The sequence below is a fragment of the Triticum aestivum genome, chromosome 5D, assembly GCF_018294505.1.
Source record: "Triticum aestivum cultivar Chinese Spring chromosome 5D, IWGSC CS RefSeq v2.1, whole genome shotgun sequence".
NCBI classification, from domain to species: Eukaryota; Viridiplantae; Streptophyta; class Magnoliopsida; order Poales; family Poaceae; genus Triticum; species Triticum aestivum.
This window is the reverse complement of record NC_057808.1, coordinates 459,829,691-459,851,232: the sequence shown is the minus strand read 5'-3', so window position 1 is coordinate 459,851,232 and position 21,542 is coordinate 459,829,691. Positions and strand designations below refer to the sequence as shown.

At 50.6% G+C, this 21,542-nt stretch overlaps 1 protein-coding gene across 1 annotated transcript; it reads left to right on the top strand.

Annotated features, from left to right (window-relative positions):
* The first annotated feature begins 1,071 nt into the window (after nucleotides 1–1,071).
* LOC123122748 (protein IQ-DOMAIN 19) lies at nucleotides 1,072–3,278 on the top strand. Its single transcript, XM_044543085.1, has 3 exons — nucleotides 1,072–1,807; nucleotides 1,914–2,153; nucleotides 2,257–3,278. The coding sequence occupies exons 1-3, from the start codon at nucleotides 1,370–1,372 to the stop codon at nucleotides 2,968–2,970; spliced, it is 1,392 nt and encodes a 463-aa protein (XP_044399020.1). The 5' UTR covers nucleotides 1,072–1,369; the 3' UTR covers nucleotides 2,971–3,278.
* Nucleotides 3,279–21,542: the final 18,264 nt, after the last annotated feature.

Sequence of the window (21,542 nt, the reverse complement as noted above, 5' to 3'; positions counted from 1 at the left end):
CCGCGTGCAGGTGGATCAGGAAACCCGGATTCAGGCGGAGCGGGACGCATTCCGCTCGGAGCAGACGCCCAACCAGTGATCTGAATCCATCCTTCAAGATCGGACATTGATTTCATTTTGGCATGTCCGTTTTATTGAACTATGATTTGCTTTGGCTTTGTTTCGAACTGTTGAATTCGAACAATTTGTATCGTATAATCACGTGCATGGATTGCATGGATTTGAGGATCGAAATTTGAGATATGTGGATGTACGACACAACATATGAGGGCCGGTGGGCGCTGTCCGCCGACGAGCCCGTACGCGCCCGCGGACGTATAGGGGGCGGATTTGCCAGTCCGGCTGTAGATGTTTTTCTTTTTAAGAGAGATTTCGCATACCATTAAACAAATGTCAAATTACAACACGAAATCGTGAAAATCACGAGAAAGAAAGAGAAAAAACACATACCCAAGAACATATGCAAGAAAACTTCATTGAAGAAGATTTTTGCAACCGTCATCTTCACCACATGCCGTCTTCGGAGACGAAGAAGCACCATCGTCCATGAGGACTTTGTGAGCCGAAGAAGAGGCCCTGCCACCGGCAAGGCCATTATCGCTGTGGCGTGTCGACTGGGGATAGTCCGGCTGTATATGCTCTTACTATTAATCGAGTGAAACTGCCATGTACGTTAGGATGGCTCCGTCAAAAGCTCACTGATTGAAGGCAGGAGGTTACGCAGCATCGCTTTGGGAACAAGTTAGTACCACGATCGATCCTCGTAAATCAGCTTTTCACCCTGCCAGGCCAGCTCATCTCAAATGTTGGCCAAGCAAGTATTTTCTTTCCCAGGACCATCATTGATGATTGCAGAGCATCAGCAGCTCACTCCAAATTCTTCCGGGAGCGGGAAGCGCGCGTCGCCAGCACAAAACAGGGCGGACGCTACGGCGGGCTAGGCCCTAGGCCGACCAGCTGCGCCCCCAAAAAATTTCATTCCTCTACGCGCGGACGCTGCCAGTACTACGAGTACGACCGAAAAATAAACGCGCCATGTACGTAACGGTACGTGCTGTGCGTGCGTGCTCGCACTTATTACAGGTGCGCACCGAGCCAGCCAGAGCACGCACAGCGTCGCCCGCCGCACATGGCCATGGCGTCGTCGCGCCTAAATATATTCCCGTGCAGCCCACCACCACCCCCTGCACGTCCCACAGTGGATCGCACAAGGCACACGTAGCAGAGAGAGAGCACATGGCAGAGCGATCGGCGGATCCGCGGTCGCTTCTGCGGCAATGCTACTGCTGAGTGCTGGCCCTCGCAGTCGGCAAGGTCGCGCAGTGCTTGGCAGAGGCCGATCAGAGCGAGCTCTGCCCCGCCGGCGCGGATGGGCAAGGCGGGCAGGTGGCTCCGAAGCTTCTTGCCGGGCAAGAAGGACCGGGGCAAGGACGCCGGGAACCACAAGACCGGCCCCGAGGAGACGCCGCGGTGGGTGCCGGCGTGGACTCCGCAGACGGTGACGCCGGCGTCGACCCCGGGGGCCAAGGAGAAGAGGAGGTGGAGCTTCCGGCGGCCTGCGACGGCGGTGGCCGCCGGGGCGGGGAAGGACGGCGCGTTCTTGGAGCCGCGGGTGCTGGACCCCGACCAGAGCGCCATCGCGGTGGCGATCGCTACCGCGGCCGCCGCCGAGGCCGCGGTGGCGGCCAAGCAGGCGGCTGCCGCCGTCGTCCGGTACGCCGCGTCCGCGCCGGGGTCGAAGCGCGCCGTCATCGGCATTGAGGAGGCCGCGGCGATCAAGATTCAGTCCGTCTTCAAATCCTACCTGGTGAGTCGCGTCCCCCGGTTCTTGATCCGCGACAACGTCGTCGCACATTTTGCATTGTTTTTATCTGAGAGGCTGATTTGGTTCGTTTCTCGGGATCGACGCGCAGGCGAGGAAGGCACTGTGCGCGCTCAGGGGGCTGGTGAAGCTGCAGGCGCTCGTGCGCGGCCACCTCGTCCGGCGGCAGGCCAGCAACACGCTGCGCTGCATGCAGGCGCTCGTCGCCGCCCAGAACAGGGCGCGCACGGCGCGCCTCCGGCTCCTCGACGACGTCGAGAGGCCCCTCCGCACGCCACGGATGACGCCCACACGCCGCTCCCCGCACCATCCCCGGCTCCGACAGCATCAGGTGCGTGCGAATGGGCCTCTCTTAAACTTTGGCTGGATAATAACGGAGGCACGCAGGCCGAACCATCAAAAAGCCTGGAACCAAATTTCGTTCTGGAATGCAGGAGATGGAGGAGAACATCAAGATCGTGGAGGTGGACACCGGGGCGGGCGACGTGCGCTGCACGCCGAGGACGTCGCGGCGCAGCAGCTGCTACGCCACGCCGCTCTGCCGCACGCCGTCCAAGGTGGAGCTGTACCAGAAGGTGTCGCCGACGCCGTCGGCGCTGACGGACGCGAGCGGGCGGTCCTACAGCGGGCGGTACGAGGACTTCTCGTTCGGCACCGCGCGGGCCAGCCCGTACCACTACTACTACGCCTCGGACGCGTCGTGCAAGCAGCCACCGCCGCCGCAGCAGCAGGGCCACGGCGCCGGCGCCGGCGCGGACCACCCGCTGCTGTTCCCCAGCTACATGGCCAACACGCAGTCCTCGCGCGCCAAGGCGCGGTCGCAGAGCGCGCCCAGGCAGCGCGCGTCGGTGTCGTCGGCCCCCGAGGTGGCGTCGCCGTGGGAGAGGCAGGCCAGCGCGGGCCGGCGCAGGGCGTCGCTGGAGGGGCCGGCGCAGGCCGCCGCGCGCGGGCTGGCGTCCCCGAAGGGCGCCGTGCGCGTCCAGCGGTGCCAGTCGCAGGCGAGCGCGGCGTGCCCGTGGGGCGTGAGGCTGGACATGTCGAGCGCGTCCGTCCACGACAGCGAGTGCGGGTCGACCAGCACCATGAGGACCGCGGCCACCAGCATGTACTGCTGGTCGGCGGCCGCCAACAGCACCGGCGTCGCGTGACGGCGCCACGGCACACGAGATTTCTGAATCGAATCAGGCAGCCGCAGAAGAAGTGCTAGCGTCTGTAACCTCTAGGGACAAACAAGTTCCGTCCAGTACTGGGGCACTGAAGTTTCTGTGACTCTAGCTAGTTGATAGTAGAAGAAGCTGAGCATGATGGTTTTGATGTGTGTGAGTGGTCGGTCGGTCTAGCAAGGTCTGATGACATTTTCGTGTTTGTGCGTGCCAAGAACATTGCATAACAGTGTTGTGTTTTTGACTGTTTTTTTGGTTCCTCGTTTGTGTTTGGATTGTAGCACTGTTTGATCTTTCCAATTTGTCAGCAGTCAAGTTCTAGTCGTACGTTGCAGACTGAGATTAAGAATACAGCTGAAGAAGTTATAGTGTCTCGTTGCTGCTGGCTGCTGAATATGACATGGCAGAGCAGAAGCCATTCTGGACAACGTATTAGAGCATCTCCACCCTTCCCCAGGAACACTTTTTCGGTGCTGGCGGACGAAAAAAGTCTCGCTCGCGCCCCCACAAGCTCGATTAGCGTCGGATTTGGTCAAAATTTCGATTGGCGAACTCACCCCAAACCCAGGATCCTGGGGCAGCTGGGGGAGGAGAGAGACTGTTTTGCATGTCATTTGACCCACCGTCAGCTTCCCACTCCCTCTGTCCTCACTTTTCCTCCGGTCCCACCCATGTGTTGCTCTCTCTTCTCCTCCCCCCCCAACTCCCACGCCTGCGCAGAACGCCTCGCCCGGCACACCGCTGCCCTCGCCTCGCCTCGCCGCACACATGTCCGGGACAAGCTCGGCGTCGCTGCCACCTCCTTGCCGCGACATCCCAGCTCCGCTGCAACACGAGCAGCGACACCCTCCTCCACGGCTAGTCGACGCGGCTCACGCGCGCGGAGGTCGAGGCGCTGGAGGTGCACCCCGACGTGCTCTCAAGGCGCTGGAGGTGATCAAAACATTTGGTTTTATACAGACTTATGGTGAAGGATATATTTACAAGAAAGTGAGTGGGAGCTCTGTAGCATTTCTAATATTATATGTGGATGACATATTGTTGATTAGAAATGATATAGAATTTCTGGATAACATAAAAAGATACTTGAATTAGAATTTTTCAATGAAAGACCTCGGTGAAGCTGCTTACATATTGGGCATCAAGGTCTATCGGGATAGATCAAGACGCTTAATAGGACTTTCACAAAGCACATACCTTGATAAGATTTCAAAAAAGTTCAAAATGGATCAGTCCAAGAAGGGGTTCGTGCCTGTTCTGCAAGGTGTGAAATTGAGTAAGACTTAAAGCCCGACCACGGCAGAAGATAGAGAGAGAATGAAAGTCATTCCCAATGCCTCAGCCATAGGTTCTAGAATGTATGCCATGCTATGTACCAGACCTAATGTGTGCCTTGCCATAAGTATGGCAGGGAGGTACCAAAGTAATCCAGGAGTGGATCACTGGACAGTGGTCAAGAATATTCTGAAGTACCTGAAAAGGACCAAGGGTATGTTTCTCGTTTATGGAGGTGACGAAGAGCTCGTCGTAAAGGGTTACGTCGATGCTAGCTTCGACACGGATCCGGATGACTCTAAGTCGCAAACCGTATACGTGTTTATATTAAATGGTGGAGTTGTCAGTTGGTGCAGTTCTAAGCAGAGCGTCGTGGCGGGATCTACGTGTGAAGCGGAGTACATAGCTGCTTCGGAAGCAGCGCATGAAGGGGTCTGGATGAAGGAGTTCATATCCGATCTAGGGGTAATACCCAGTGCGTCGGGTCCAATGACAATCTTTTGTACAACACTGGAGCAATTGCCTTAGCCAAGGAAGCCAGGTTTCACAAGAGACCAAAACATATCAAGCGACGCTTCAACTCTATTCGCGAATATGTCAAGGATGGAGACATAGAAATTTGTAAAGTGCATACGGATCTGAATGTTGCAAACCCGTTGACTAAGCCTCTTCCACGAGCAAAACACGATCATCACCAAGACTCCATGGGTGTTAGATTCATTACAATGTAATCTAGATTATTGACTCTAGTGCAAGTGGGAAACTGATGGAAATATGCCCGAGAGGCAATAATAAAGTTGTTATTATAATATTTCCTTATTCATGATAAAGGTTTATTATTCATGCTAGAATTGTATTGAACAGAAACTTAAATACATGTGTGGATACATAAACAAATACTGTGTCCCTAGTAAGTCTCTACTAGACTAGCTCGTTGATCAAAAGATGGTTAAGGTTTCCTAACCATAGACATGAGTTGTCATTTGATAACGGGATCACATCATTAGAATAATGATGTGATGGACAAGACCCAACTGTTAGCATAGCATATGATCGTTCAGTTTATTGCTACTGCTTTCTTAATGTCAAATACATGTTTCTTCGATCATGAGATCATGCAACTCCCGGACTCTGGAGGAATGCCTTGTGTGCCATCAAACGTCACAATGTAACTGGGTGATAAAGGTGCTCTACAGGTATCTCCGAAGGTGTCAGTTGAGTTGACATGGATCGAGACTGGGATTTGTCACTCTGTATGACGGAGAGGTATCTCTGGGCCCTCTCGGTAATACAACATCACAAGAAGCTTGCAAGCAAAGTGACAAAGGAGTTAGTCACGGGATGGTGTATTACGGAACGAGTAAAGAGGCTTGCCGGTAACGAGATTGAAATAGGTATGGAGATACCGACGATCGAATCTCGGGCAAGTAACATACTAACAGACAAAGGGAACTATGTATGTTGTCATAAAGGTTTGACTGATAAAGATCTTTGTAGAATATGTAGGAACCAATATGGGCATCCAAGTCCCGCTATTGGTTATTGACCGAAGAAGCGTCTCGGTCATGTCTACATCATTCTCGAACCTGTAGGGTCCGCATGCTTAACGTTCGTTGACGATTTAGTTTTATATGAGTTATGTATGTTGGTGTCCGAATGTCACTACTGGAATCAACAGATTTGCCGTCTGCCCACTCTTTGTCATCCGCTAGCGGACGACAAAGGTAGGCTTTGCCATCAGCCACAAGAAAGCGGACGGCAAAGAGGCAGCGGATGAAAAAGGTAGGCTTTGCCATCAGCCATCTCTTTGCCGTCTGCTAGCGGACGGCAAAGAAGCTTTGCCGTCTGCTAGCAGGCGGCAAAGAGGGTGGGTGGCGGGCTAACGAGAACGACATAACGGCCACTTTCTTTGCCGTCAGCTAGCGGACGGCAAAGAATCTTTGCAGCAGCTAGCAGACAACAAAGAGAAAGCACACCACGCGGATTGATCACACGGATCGATGACATGGCACGATCTACTCCACACATGCATCTCCACAACGCAAAACTAATGCGGCCCATCCCACGCCCCCACCACCCACTCTCTCTCCCTTACCCTCCTAAGAGCCACCCCCACCACCCACTCGCCCACCACCCACCACACCTCGCCTGCCGCCCCATTCCACCTTCACCCTTGGCGGCGCCGGGCCCTGTCCCGTCTGAGGGAGTCCTGGATTAGGGGGTCCTCGGACAGCCGAACTATATACTTTAGCCAGACTGTTGGACTATGAAGATACAAGATTGAAGACTTCGTCCCGTGTCCGTATGGGACTCTCCTTGGCGTGGAAGGCAAGCTTAGCAATACGGATATGTAGATCTCCTCCCTTGTAACCGACTCTGTGTAACCCTAGCCCCCTCCGGTGTCTATATAAACCGAAGGGTTTAGTCCGTAGGACGACAACAATCATACCATAGGCTAGCTTCTAGGGTTTAGCCTCTACGATCTCGTGGTAGATCAACTCTTGTAATACTCATATCATCAAGATCAATCAAGCAGGAAGTAGGGTATTACCTCCATCGAGAGGGCCCGAACCTGGGTAAACATCATGTCCCCCGCCTCCTGTTACCATCCGCCTTAGACGCACAGTTCGGGATCCCCTACCCGAGATCCGCCGGTTTTGACACCGACATTGGTGCTTTCATTGAGAGTTCCACTGTGGCGTCACCGTAAGGCTAGATGGATCCTTCGAACATCGGCAACGATGCGATCCAGGGTGAGGTTTTCTTCCCCGGACAGATCTTCGTATTCGGCGGCTTCGTACTGCGGGCCAACTCGCTTGGCCATCTGGAGCAGATCGAGAGCTACGCCCCCGGCCATCAGGTCAGGTTTGGAAACTTGAACTATACTGCCGACATCCGCGGAGACTTGATCTTCGATGGATTCAAGCCCATGTCAGGTGCACCGCACAATCACGACGAGCATGACTTAGCTCTGCCGTCGGACGGTGTTCAGGAGATCACACCTGCAACTACTCCGGCCCTCAATCCGGAACAAGACCGAGGACGGGTGGATGGACCCCGCCACGGAGGCTGCACAATCAGTGGCGATAGAGCCGAATACTGACTTCACCTCCTACGAGACCCGTGTTGCCGAACCGTTGGGTTCGTCCCCGGCCATGGGCTCCGTGCCGCCTGCGTCCGTGCCTATCAAATTCGATTGGGCACCGATCATGGAGTTTACCTCCACGGATATCTTTCAGCACTCGCCCTTTGGCGACGTGCTAAACTCGTTAAGGTCTCTCTCCCTGTCAGGAGACCCTTGGCCGAACTATGTCCGGCTAGAATGGGATGCGGACGACGAAGAAATTCGCTCCCCACCCACCACCCACTTAGTAGCCACTGTCGACGATTTAACCGACATGCTCGACTTCGGCTCCGAAGACATCGACGGTATGGACGATGATGCAGGAGACGAACAAGAACCACCGCCCACAGGGCGCTGGACTGCCACCCCATCATATGACATATACATGGTGGACACCCCCAAAGAGGGGGATGGCGATAAGACAACGGAGGATAATCCTTCCAAAGCAATCCAAGCACCGATGTCAGCGGCGCCGCTCTAAGTCCCGCCATAACAAAAGCAGCGATACCGGCACAAGAGACAATAACGCTCCGGATAGTGCCGAAGACGATGATAATCCCCTCCAGCCAGACCTAGAGCGGGAAGATGAACAAGCTAGCCCTCCGGAACAGGTAGCAGACGGAGAATGGAGGATGACAATTATATGCCTCTCTCCGAAGACGAGGTGAGCCTCGGCGACGAAGAATTCATCGTGCCTGAGGATCCTGTCGAACAGGAGCGCTTCAAGCGCCGGCTTATAGCAACAGCAAACAGCCTGAAGAAAAAGCAACAACAGCTTCGAGCTGATCAAGATCTGCTAGCGGATAGATGGACTGAAGTCCTGGCGGCCGAGGAATACGAACTCGAGCGCCCAACCAAGAGTTACCCAAAGCGCAGGTTGCTACCCCAACTCGAGGAGGAAGCATTGAAACCTACATCTCTAGCGTATGATGCGGCTGATCGACCACCTCGTGGCCGGGACAGAGAGGCATATCAGCCCAAAGTCCAGCCTGCACCCCGCCGCCACTCAAATAAAAATACCAAGGCCCGGGGCAACACGCGGGACATGCGAGACGCATTGGAAAACAAAGCAAAACATGCAAGATCGATCTACGGATCACGGGGGCGCGCCCCAATACGGGACGATGACCATCACGCCGGATATACTAAAAGCAAATCCGGCCGGGCCGAATACAGCAGACAAGACTCGTATGAACTGCGTCGTGATATAGCCCGGCACAGAGGCGCCGCACACCCCCTATGCTTCACTGATGAAGTAATGGATCACGAATTCCCAGAGGGTTTTAAACCCGTAAACATTGAATCATATGACGGTACAACAGATCCCGCGGTATGGATCGAGGATTTCCTCCTCCACATCCACATGGCTCGCGGTGATGATCTACATGCCATCAAGTACCTCCCACTAAAACTCAAAGGACCAGCTCGGCATTGGCTGAATAGCTTGCCAGCAGACTCCATTGGCAGTTGGGACGATTTGGAAGATGCATTCCTTGACAACTTCCAGGGCACTTATGTGCGACCACCGGATGCTGATGACTTGAGCCATATAATTCAGCAGCCAGGGGAATCGGCCAGGAAATTCTGGACCAGGTTCCTAACTAAGAAAAACCAAATTGTCGACTGTCCGGATGCAGAGGCCTTAGCGGCATTTAAGCATAACATCCGTGACGAGTGGCTCGCCGGCACCTCGGCCAGGAGAAGCCGAAGTCTATGGCAGCCCTCACGACACTCATGACCTGCTTTTGCGCGGGCGAGGATAGCTGGCTGGCTCGAGCAACAACACATCAAGAAATCCTGGCACTTCAGATACCAAAGATACTAACGGCAGACCATGTCGTAACAGACACAAGCGCCACAACAACGGCGACAACGCCGAAGACACGACAGTCAATGCCGGATTCAGTGGCTCTAAATCAGGTCAGCGGAAAAAGCCGTTCAAAAGAAGTAATCCGGGCCCATCCAGTTTGGACCGCATACTCGATCGCTCGTGTCAAATTCACGGCACCCCCGATAAGCCAGCCAATCACACCAACAGAGAATGCTGGGTGTTCAAGCAGGTCGGCAAGTTGAATGCCGAAAACAAGGACAAGGGGCTGCATAGCGACGATGAGGAGGAGCCTCGGCCGCCGAACATAGGAGGACAGAAGAGGTTCCCTCCACAAGTGAAAATGGTGAACATGATATACGCAACCCACATTCCCAAGAGGGAACGGAAGCATGCACTAAGGGACGTCTATGCGATGGAGCCAGTCGCCCCAAAATTCAACCCATGGTCCTCTTGTCCGATCACCTTCGATCGCAGGGACCACCCCACTAGTATCCGTCGTGGCGGATCTGCTGCATTGGTTCTTGACCCCATCATCGACGGATTTCACCTCACTCGAGTCCTTATGGACGGCGGTAGCAGCCTGAACCTGCTCTATCAGGATACAGTGCGCAAAATGGGTATAGACCCCTCGAGGATCAAACCCACTAAAACCACCTTTAAAGGTGTCATCCCAGGTGTAGAGGCCCATTGCACGGGCTCAATCACACTGGAAGTGGTCTTCGGATCTCCGGACAACTTCCGAAGCGAGGAGTTAATCTTCGATATCGTCCCGTTCCGCAGTGGCTATAACGCACTGCTTGGGCGAACCGCATTTGCCAGATTCAATGCGGTACCGCATTATGCATACCTCAAGCTCAAAATGCCAGGACCTCGTGGGGTTATAACAGTCAATGGAAACACATAATGCTCGCTCCGCACGGAGGAGCACACTGCGGCCCTCGCAGCAGAAGCACAAAGCAGCCTTTTAAGGCAAACCGTCAATTTGCCGATAAAGCCCCAGGACACCTTCAAGCGAGTCCGGAGTAACCTGCAACAGGATCGCCTGGCACGTTCAGAGCTCGCCTAGGAATTCAGCCCCCGTCCTAGTCCCAGTCAAGCGACGAAATCTGTGCCACGCGTACATAATTACGCACTAAAAATACCATGGGCACAGGCGGGGGCACGACCAGGGCACGTCCCACAATGCGGCTCAACCGCCCCAGGGGCTGTATACCTTTATCATTTTTTCTCTTTCATGACCTTACTCTCTGGAAGCCCTTTTCAGCAGTCTGATTGCTGGACGCATTACGGGAAGGAAATACCAAGGAAGCAAGAAGCTTTGACGTACAAGGGAATCCCCAGGTGGTCTCTGATAACGATTGAAATACCTGTTTTAAATACCCATACGCAGCTTGACCTTGGATAGGACATGTCAAATAGTCCTATTTTTTGCTTATTGCACTACTTGTATCCATACGCTTCGACGTATTATTTAATAACAATGCATAGCGTTAGTCTATTATTGCATTACCCTTTCTTTTTTTCCTTGTCTGCTTATTTACGACAGATTGCACCCGTACATTCTGGTACGACCAGTACACCAGGGGCTTCAGTATACCCCACCAATACGGCGTGAGAAGTCCGAACACTTTCGACAGTGCGGCACCCCGAACTTATAGCACTATATGCATTAGCTCCGAATCATGTCTTGGGTCAATAGTTGGGTTTGCCCTGCTCCCATGTTTTGGTACCTTACGTTCCGCTATATCGGCTAAGGTAGCACTGGGAGAACTACTGCGATTGTGTCCCGGTTCTTCCGGACGAGCACCTCAGTAGAGAAAGCCGAAAACTGACTGTCATGATAAGGCGAGAGCTGGTCGCTGTTCGAGAGGTCTCAAGTCCTTAAAGACTTTTTCCGCTTCGGGCGAGGAGTCGGCCTTGCCCGACTTAGGCGTATATAGCGCCCCAAATTCGGCCTTCCGAATACTAGGGGCTTCGCCAAAATTTAAAATTGTAGACTTCTATGGCTATGTGAGAGTGATAAAGCTTTATAGTCCGATTGCCTAGTTCGCTGTGCTGAACACCTCCTTCGAAGGACCCAAAATTGGGATAAAGAGTGCTCAGGTTTACCCCGAACACCCCAGTACTAGTTACATGGGGGCAGAAGCCGACGACTGGCCAACTCTCAGATTTCATAAACGGCCGCACAGAAGGTAATATTTTAAATTAACAAGCGTTGCATAGCGCACTTGAACTCGTTTCATATTACAGGATCACATGAGTACATTCATTCGAATATTACATCCTTAGCACATTCCTCCGCCACAAGGCGAGCACCCTTCAGGACACTGTCATAATATAATTCGGGCTTGCGGTGCTCCTTCCCCTCTGGCAGCCCTTCGGTCACCAGCTTCTCAGCATCGATCTTCCCCCAATGCACCTTCGCCCGGGCAAAAGCCCTGCGCGCACCCTCGATGCAGACGGACCGCTTTATGACTTCAAGCCGTGGGCAGGTATTCACAAGCCGCCTCACTAGACCGAAGTAGCTGTTAGGCAGGGGATCGCCAGGCCACATCCGGACTATAAGACCCTTCATGGCCTATTCGGCCGCCTTGTGGAGCTCGACGAGTTGCTTCAGCTGGTCGCTCAAGGGCATTGAGTGTTCGGTCCCAGTATACTGAGACCAGAACAACTTCCCCGTCGAGCTCCCCTCCTCAGCCCGGTAGAATTCCGCGGCATCCGACACACTGCGGGGCAGATCTGCGAACACTCCTGGAGAGCTCCGAACTCGGGTAAGTAAAAGGAAAGTTTCCTTCACATGCTTGCTTTGCATAATGAATGCCTTACCCGCTGCTATCTTCTTAACCGCCTCAATCTCTTGGAGGGCCTTTTGGGCTTCGGCCTTGGCGTTTTGTGCGCTCTCGAGTGCCTTTGCAAGCTCGGACTCCTGCGTCTTAGAGTCACGCTCCAAGGACTTGTACTTCTCAGCGAAGTCCTGGATCTCTTGCTGCACCTCGCCAACTCGGGCCTCTTGTTTCTCGCGCTCGGTGCGCTCCTTGGCCGCTTTGTCTTCGGCCTTGGATAGCGCCTTCTTCAGGGCAGCCACTTCGGTCGTGGCCCCTAGCAAATTCATGATTATCCTATTATTTTACAACCAAATTTCTTTTTAATATACAGACGGGGTATCGCTTACCTTTGTTCTCTTCGAGCTGCCTCTTGGTAAGGCCGAGCTCTTCCTTGGACCGCTCAAGGTCCTGCTTCAGTGCAGCGACCTCCGCAGTACGTGCGGCAGCGGGCAGCAGTGAAGCCTGCATATGCACATAGACATATTCTGATTAGACTCCTGTGGTTATTATTTGATCCTCTGTTCGGCCTTTCTTTGCGAACACCAAACAGAGCATCAGGGGCTACTGTCTATGCTGTAACATTTTCTCATAATTTGATCACTTACCTCAAAGCCTGTTAGGAGGCTGGCACAGGCTTCAGTCAGTCCGCTTTTGGCGGACTGAACCTTCTCGATCACCGCAGTCATGATAGTGCGGTGCTCTTCGTCGATGGAAGTGCCGCGAAGCGCTTCCAGCAAGTTGTCCGATGCCTCTGGATGGACAGAGGCAATCGCCACAGTCGGCTTGCCCCTCTTAGCGAGGGGTCGCCTAACAGAGTCCGGAACCACTGGAGGTTCCGGCGCAGTATTCGGCTGGGGGCCGAATTTGCTGCCCCCGTCATCGGAGCCCATGGGAGTCTTGCTCCCCTTGCGCCCAGTGTCCGGAATGTCGCCTTGAGGCGCCTCCAGGACTACCTCCCCTTGGTTCGGTGCCCTTTGAGACAACACCTCGACGTTGTCCGTAGGGCGAGGGGAGGAGGCGGTCGGAAGTGAATCGCTGTTCAGGTCCAACGGGCCCAAAGAATCATCCGACGAAGATACGTCGATGTGGGCTCGGGAGGGGCTGCATAATCACGCGTAGCGTGATAAGAAACAGTACAATAAGATGTACCAAGAATTATTATCGTATCCGGATACTTACGACTTCACCAGGGGCTTGCCCTGGGAAACCACTCGTCGTCGCTATAGGCGGTCGTCGTGGAGCAGTCCAGGAGTAGGGTCCTTCCCTTCTTGGACCCTTCGGCCTCCCCGGATGGGGTAGCCTTCCTTTTCTTGTCTCCCCCGGCAGGGGGGGGGGGAGAACTTTCCTCTTCCTCCTGGTTTTCGTGGGAGGAGTGCGCCTCGGTGTTTTCGGACGATGAGTCCGATATAACCTTGCGCCGGAGACCCTTCCTGGTCCCCGTGGCCTTCTTCTTGGCCTTCTTCGCCGGCACCTCATAAGGCACCGAAACCAGCATCTCCGTTAGGAGAGCATCCGCTGGATCTTCGGGCAGGGGGGCTGGACAATTGGTCTGCTCCGCTGTCGCTACCCAGTCCTGTTAAATGGCGTGTAGGCTTAGATCTCGCGCATGGTCAAACTGGGGAAAATGAACATCTTATAAGATATAAAAGACTTACCGGATTAGCAGGGCGCTTTGCACTGAGCCCGCGGTCCTCGGTAAGGGGAGGAGGTACCTCGACGCCCGTGAATAGCACCTTCCAGACGTCCTTGTGCGTCGTGTCGAAGAGCTCTCGCAGCGTCTGGTGCTCGGCCGGGTCGAACTCCCACAAATTGAATGCCCGTCTTTGACACGGGAGGATCCGGCGGAAGAGCATGACTTGGACCACGTTGACGAGCTTGATTTTCTTGCTCATCATGTTTTTGATGCATGTCTGGAGTCCGGTCAGCTCTACCAAGGAACCCCAGGATAGGCCCTTCTCTTTCCAGGAGGTGAGCCGCATGGGGATTCCGGATCGAAATTTGGGGGCCGCCACCCAGTTGGTGTCGCGTGGCTCGGTGATGTAGAACCACCCCGATTGCCACCCCTTTATGGTCTCCACATAGGAGCCTTCGAGCCAGGTGACGTTGGGCATTTTGCCCACCATGGCGCCTCCGCACTCCGCTTGCTGGCCGACCACCACCTTCGATTTAACATTGAAGGTCTTCAGCCACAGGCCGAAGTGGGGCTTGATGCGGAGGAAGGCCTCACACACGACGATAAACGCCGAGATGTTGAGGATGAAATTGGGGGCCAGATCGTGAAAATCGAGCCTGTAGTAGAACATGAGCCCGCGGACAAACGGGTGGAGGGGAAATCCCAGTCCGCGGACGAAGTGGTAAGAAAAACCACCCTCTCATGGGGTTCTGGAGTAGGGACAATCTGCCCCGCATCTGGCAGCCGGTGTGCGATATCCGCGGCCAGATATCTGGCTCCCCGTAGCTTTGTGATGTTCTCCTCCGTGACGGAGGAGACCATCCACTTGCCTCCCGCTCCGGACATGCTTGGAGTGGTTTGAGGAGGAAATGCGAACTTGGGCGCTGGAGCTCGAGTGCGCAAGAATGGATGAGCAAGGAGGAAGAGGGCGTGGGTAAAAAGAGGAATCCTTGTCCCTTTATAAGGGCGGAAGAAACTATACGCCTCCCCACCTACCTGGTAAACTCGCTTATTCCCCAAGCGCCGTAATTGATGGCGCAGTTGGGTTACCCACACCCGTATTGATGAGAATCCCGTGATAAGGGGACACGATCTCTGCTTCGACAAGACGTGCCAAGAAAACCGCCTCGCGATATGTGCAGTAGCTGGTTGAGAAAAACAGTTCGAATAATGACAGGGCCGTGGTGTGATGTCATGCTGCCGAATGTGTCAGCAGATTAGATTTGTGGAAATATTATTCTCTCTACGATGGTATGTGGAATTTGTTTTGCAGAGCCGGACACTATCCTTGTGTTCAAAATCTTCTATGGAATATTCGGAGGAGGAACCCGCCTAGCAATGCCGAATATAATCTGCACGCCGGACTCATCGTCATTGAAGCCTGGTTCAGGGGCTACTGAGGGAGTCCTGGATTAGGGGGTCCTCGGACAGCCGGACTATATACTTTAGCCGGACTGTTGGACTATGAAGATACAAGATTGAAGACTTCGTCCCGTGTCCGGATGGGACTCTCCTTGGCGTGGAAGGCAAGCTTGGCAATACGGATACGTAGATCTCCTCCCTTCTAACCGACTCTGTGTAACCCTAGCCCCCTCCGGTGTCTATATAAACCGGAGGGTTTAGTCCGTAGGACGACAACAATCATACCATAGGGTAGCTTCTAGGGTTTAGCCTCTACGATCTCGTGGTAGATCAACTCTTGTAATACTCATATCATCAAGATCAATCAAGCAGGAAGTAGGGTATTACCTCCATTGAGAGGGCCCGAACCTGGGTAAACATCGTGTCCCCCGCCTCCTGTTACCATCCGCCTTAGACGCACAGTTCGGGACCCCCTACCCGAGATCCGCCGGTTTTGACACCGACACCGTCCCCCGTCGCCCCGCTCCCCGTCTCCCGTCGCCCCAGCCGGCCGCTGTCCCCGGCCCCCGTCGCCCCCTTCCGGCCACCACCTCGCCCGCTGGCGCCGGCCCCTTCTTTCTTCGCCCCCGATGCTGCCGTGCCCGACCCCGTCCCCGTTTGCCCCCGCCGGCCCCATACCTCGACGCCGCACCACCTCCCGACTCGAGCAGCGGCGGCCTACGGTAGCTCTGGCCGCAACGAAGGGTGCTGGGTGCTGGCCCTCATCGAAGGGCGGGGTCGCGACCGGATCCAGCGCCCGGATGAGCGTGCTGAGCTTCGGCGCAGCCACGGGCGGATGGATCTCCTCGTTAAATCAAATCTCTTGTAATCTGTTCGTGTATACTGTAGTGTTTGTGGGTACTTTATTGTGAAATTCATTCGTTGATTCTTGGAACAAGTGTTGATGGTACTGTAGTGTTTATCGTCGTCCGTTCGTTCCTCGTCGGCTTGTATTGTTGGGGTACTGCTCGCCGAGCGCCGGACACGCCGAACGCAGGACGCCGGACAGGCGGCTCACCGGACGTTTTTTATATTTACAAAGTTCTTTGCCGTCTGTGATTTTATGAGGTTGACGACAAAGGTTGCGTTTGGCAGACAACAAAGGGGAGGGCATCTTTGCCGTCTGCTGGCGGACGACAAAGACCATTTCATCTTTGCCGTCCGCCAGCAGACGGCAAAGAGCCCTTTTCCGTAGCCTGTTCAGCTGGACGTTTTGCCGTCTGCTGGCTGACGGCAAAGATCTTTGCCGTCCGCCAGGCATGCCTTTGCCGTCAGCAAAGTTCCTGATTCCTGTAGTGTGTTTTTCGGAGTCGGATGAGATCACGGACATGACGAGGAGCTCCAGAATAGTCCGGAGGTAAAGATTAATATATGGGATAATAGTGTTTAGTCTCCGGAAGGGTTCTGGAATTCACCGGAAAGGGTTTCGGATGTTTCCCGAAATGTTTGGGTACGAGATTATCCCATATATTAATCTTTACCTCCGGACTATTCCGGAGCTCCTCTCATGTCTGTGATCTCATCCGGGACTCCGAACAACATTCGGTCACCAACATACATAACTCATATAAAACTAAATCATCAACGAACGTTAAGCGTGCGGACCCTACGGGTTCGAGAATGATGTAGACATGACCGAGGCGCTTCTCCAATCAATAACCAATAGCGGGACCTGGATGTCCATATTGGTTCCTACATATTCTACGAAGATCTTTATCGGTTGAACCTTTATCACAACATATGTAGTTCCTAATACGTTTGCAACGTATCTACTTTTTCTAACGCTTTTCCTCTTGTTTTGGACTCTAATTTGCATGGTCTTAATGAAACTAACCCCGGACTGACGCTGTTTTCAGCAGAACTACCATGTTGTTGTTTTTGTGCAGAAATAGAAGTTCTCGAAATGGAACGAAACTTTGCGAGGATTTTTTATATCAATAATAAGAATTTCTGGAGTCAAGACCTGCCGGAGAGGGGCACCTGGGTGGGCACAACCCACCAGGGCGCGCCCAGGTGGGTTGTACCCACCTGATGGCCCCGCAGACGACCCCCCTGATACTATAAAATCACATATTTCCAGAAAAAAATGAGGGAGAAAGAATTATCGCGTTCCACGAGACAGAGCCGCCGCCAAGCCCTGTTCTTCCTCGAGAGGGCAGATCTGGAGTCTGTTTGGGGCTCCGGAGAGGGGGATCTTCGTTCTTCGTCATCACCAACCCATCTCCATCGCCAATTCCATGATGCTCCCCACCGGGAGTGAGTAATTCCTTCGTAGGCTTGCTGGTTGGTGAGGAGTTGGATGAGATTCATCATGTAATCGAGTTAGTTTTGTTAGGGCTTGATCCCTAGTATCCACTATGTTCTTAGATTGATGTTGCTATGACTTTGCTATGCTTAATGCTTGTCACTTTGGGCCCGGGTGCCATGAACTAAGATCTGAACCGTTTATGAATTCATCATTATATCCATGTTTTAGATCCGATCTTGCAAGTTATAGTCACCTACTACGTGTTATGATCCGGTAACCCCGGAGTGACAATAACCGGGACTTCTACCGGTGATTACCGTAATTTGAGGAGTTCATGTATTCACTATGTGTTAATGCTTTGTTCCGGTTCTCTATTAAAAGGAGGACTTAATATCCCTTAGTTTCCATTATGGACCCCGCTGCCACGGGAGGGTAGGACAAAAGATGTCATGCAAGTTCTTTTAATAAAGCACGTATGACTATTTACGGAATACATGCCTACATTATATCGATGAACTGGAGCTAGTGCCGTAACGCCCTAGGTTATAACTGTCACATGATGAATATCATCCAACAAGTCACCGATCCGATGCCTACGAATTTATCTTATATTGTTGCTGCTAAGTTACTACTGCTATCATCATTGTTACACTTGCTACAAAATCAGTGCTATCACTGTTACTGTTACCGTTGCCGCTGTCACTACTATCAAAACTATCATATTACTTTGCTACTGATTACTTGCTGCAGATAATTAATCTCCAGGTGTGGTTGAATTGACAACTCAGCTGCTAATACCTTCAAATATTCTTTGGCTCCCCTTGTGTCGAATCTATAAATTTGGGTTGAATACTCTACCCTCGAAAACTATTGGGATCCCCTATACTTGTGGGTTATCAAGACCTTTTTCTGGCGCCGTTGCCGGGGAGCATAGCTATATTTGTTGAGTCACTTGGAATTATTATCAATTTATCACTATGAAGAATCTGAAGGATCCAAAGACTAAGATATTTCCATCAAAGACGAGGGGAGGTAAGGAACTGCCATCCAGTTCTGCTTTAGATTCACCTTCTGTTTTGAGTAAACTTGCAACACCACCACATGCTATCACTTCTAATATGTCGCAAGTTATTGATGATGCTACTTCTGCTATGGATAATGCTTATGATGATGCTAGCACCTTGCTTGATAATGATGATGTGCCACTTGGTGAATTTCTTGATGAACAAATTGCTAGAGTAATACAACATGATGTTGTTGAATCTAATGATGAGCTTGAAACTGAAACTCCTGAAACACCTGGTAGAACTAGCCTTCCTAGATATGAATTGCCTAAGGTACCGGAAGGTTATGTTATGAATGAGGAGACAACTAGAGATATTCTTGCTTGTAAGGATAGAGATGATCTAGAGAAATTATTATGCAAGTATAAAGAAAAATTTCTGAATGCTAGAATGAAATGTGATCCTAAGTTTGCTACTTCACCTATCTTTACTGATAATAAGGACTATGAATTATCTATCGACCCAGAGTTAATTACTTTGGTTGAATCTGATCCATTCCATGGTTATGAAACTGAAACTGTTGTGGCACATCTTACTAAGTTGAATGATATAGCCACCCTTTTTACTCATGATGAGAAAACTCGCTATTACTTTATTCTCAAATTATTTCCTTTCTCATTAAAGGGTGATGCTAAAGCTTGGTACCATACTCTTACTCCTGGTTGTGTGCGTAGTCCCAGGATATGATTTATTACTTCTCTGAAAAATATTTTCCTGCTCATAAGAAACAAGCTGCCTTACCGGAAATATTTAACTTTGTGCAAACCAAAGAAGAGAGTCTCCCACAAGCTTGGGGGAGGCTTTGCCAGTTACTTAATGCTTTGCCTGATCATCCTCTTAAGAAAAATGAAATACTTGATATCTTCTATAATGGACTAACCGATGCTTCTAGGGACTTCCTAGATAGTTGTGCTGGTTGTGTTTTCAGGGAACGAACTATTGCTCAAGTTGAAGAATTATTGAATAACATATTGAAAAATTATGATGATTGGAATCTTTCTGAACCATCGGCTAAACCCACTCCAAAGAAGAGGGGTATGTTATATCTCAGTCCTGAAGATATGCAAGAGGCAAAGAAATCTATGAAGGAAAAAGGTATTAAAGCTGAGGATGTTAAAAATTTACCTCCTATTGAAGAAATACGTGGGTTTAATACACCACCACTGCCTAAGGTGGTAGAGGTAAATTCTCTTATGAAGTTCAATGAAAATGATAATCCTCACAATATGCTTCCTAGTCAATGCCTTTATGAGTTTGAAAACTACATTAGAAAACAAGATCACTTCAATGCAAATGTTATGAAACAATTGAAATATAATTCTGATATGATTGCTCGCTTGAGTGACTTGTTATTTAGAATTTCAAATGATTTTAGAGGTGATGGAAAACATGCTTCTATGGTACAAAATCAGTTAGAACAAGTCACTAAATCACAAAGAGAATTACTTGATGAAATGAATCATAATATGCATGACTTTGCTATTAGAATTGCAACTAGAGGAGGTAAAATGACTCAGGAACCACTTTATCCTGAGGGACACCCTAAAAGAATTGAACAAGATTCACAAAGAAATAACATTAGTGCACCTAGCCCTTCTAAAAAGAAAAAGAAAAAGAAAAATGATAGGACTTTGCATACTTCTAGTGAACCTGAAATAGAGAAGCCTCCTGATAATGAAAATGAAACTTCTATCTCAGATGCTGAAACTCAATCTGGTAATGAACATCCACCTAGTGATAATGAAAAAGATAATGTTGATGTTCATGAATATGCTCAACCAAACAATGCAAAGGAACTAGATAATGATGTTGAGATAGAACCACCCGTTGATCTTGATAACCCACAACCTAAGAATAAAAGATATGATAAAAGAGACTTTATGGCTAGGAAACACGGTAAAGAAAGAGAACTGTGGGTTCAAAAACCTATGCCTTTTCCACCCAAGTCAACTAAAAAGAAAGATGATGAAGAATTTGAACGCTTTGCTGAAATGCTGAGGCCAGTCTTTTTGCGTACTCGCTTGACTGATATCTTAAAAATGCCTCCGTATGCAAAGTATATGAAAGACATCATCACTAATAAGAGAAAAATACTGGAAGCTGAAATCTCCACTATGCTTGCTAATTACACTTTCAAAGATGGAGTACCTAAAAAACTTGGAGATCCGGGAATACCAACTATACCTTGCTCTATCAAAAAGAATTATGTAAAAACTGCTTTGTATGATTTAGGAGCTGGTGTTGGTGTTATGCCTTTCTCTTTATATAAAAGAGTTGACTTGAATAAACTCACACCTACTGAAATATCTTTGCAAATGGCTGATAAATCAACTGCCATACCTATCGATATCTGTGAGGATGCGCCCGTTGTTGTTGCTAATGTTACTATTTTGATTGACTTTGTTATACTTGAGATGCCCAAGGACGACAACATGTCGATTATCCTTGGTAGACCCTTCTTGAATACTGCAGGGGCTGTTATTGATTGCAATAAAAGCAAGGTCACTTTTCATATTAATGGTAATGAGCATATGGTGCACTTTCCGAAGAAACAATTCCAAGTGAATGGTATTAATGTTATTGAAAAATCTCTGACAATCACTAGTGGAATTTTTCAAATACCTCTACCTACTTTCAAAAAGAAATATGAAATGCTTATTGTTGGGGACATTCTTATCCCCATTGAGGTAACTTAGTGATTTACGAAAGGTCTTCGGTTTCATGCTAACCGAAAGTGGTTGTTAATAAGACCTGATCAACCTTATTAATGAATCATTTTGAGCGGTATGAAGTTGATGAATTTAGTAAGCACTACCTTCTGTCCCTACTTTTTGTTTTCTGTTTTTATTAGTTAAATCAAAATAAAATGCCATGTTTAGTCTGTTTTCTGAATCTTTCGTGCAATAAAAAATGACCCAAAAATAAAAGTTCTCAGAATGCCCTGAAAATTTTATATGATTTTTTCTGAATATTTCTAAATTTTTGGTGCAAATAATACCAGAGGGAGGTGCACCAGGTAGGCACAACCCACCTGGACGCGCCAGGACCCCCAGGCGCGCCCTGGTGGGTTGTGGTCCCGACGTGGCCCCCCTCACTTATCTCTTTAGCCCACATCAT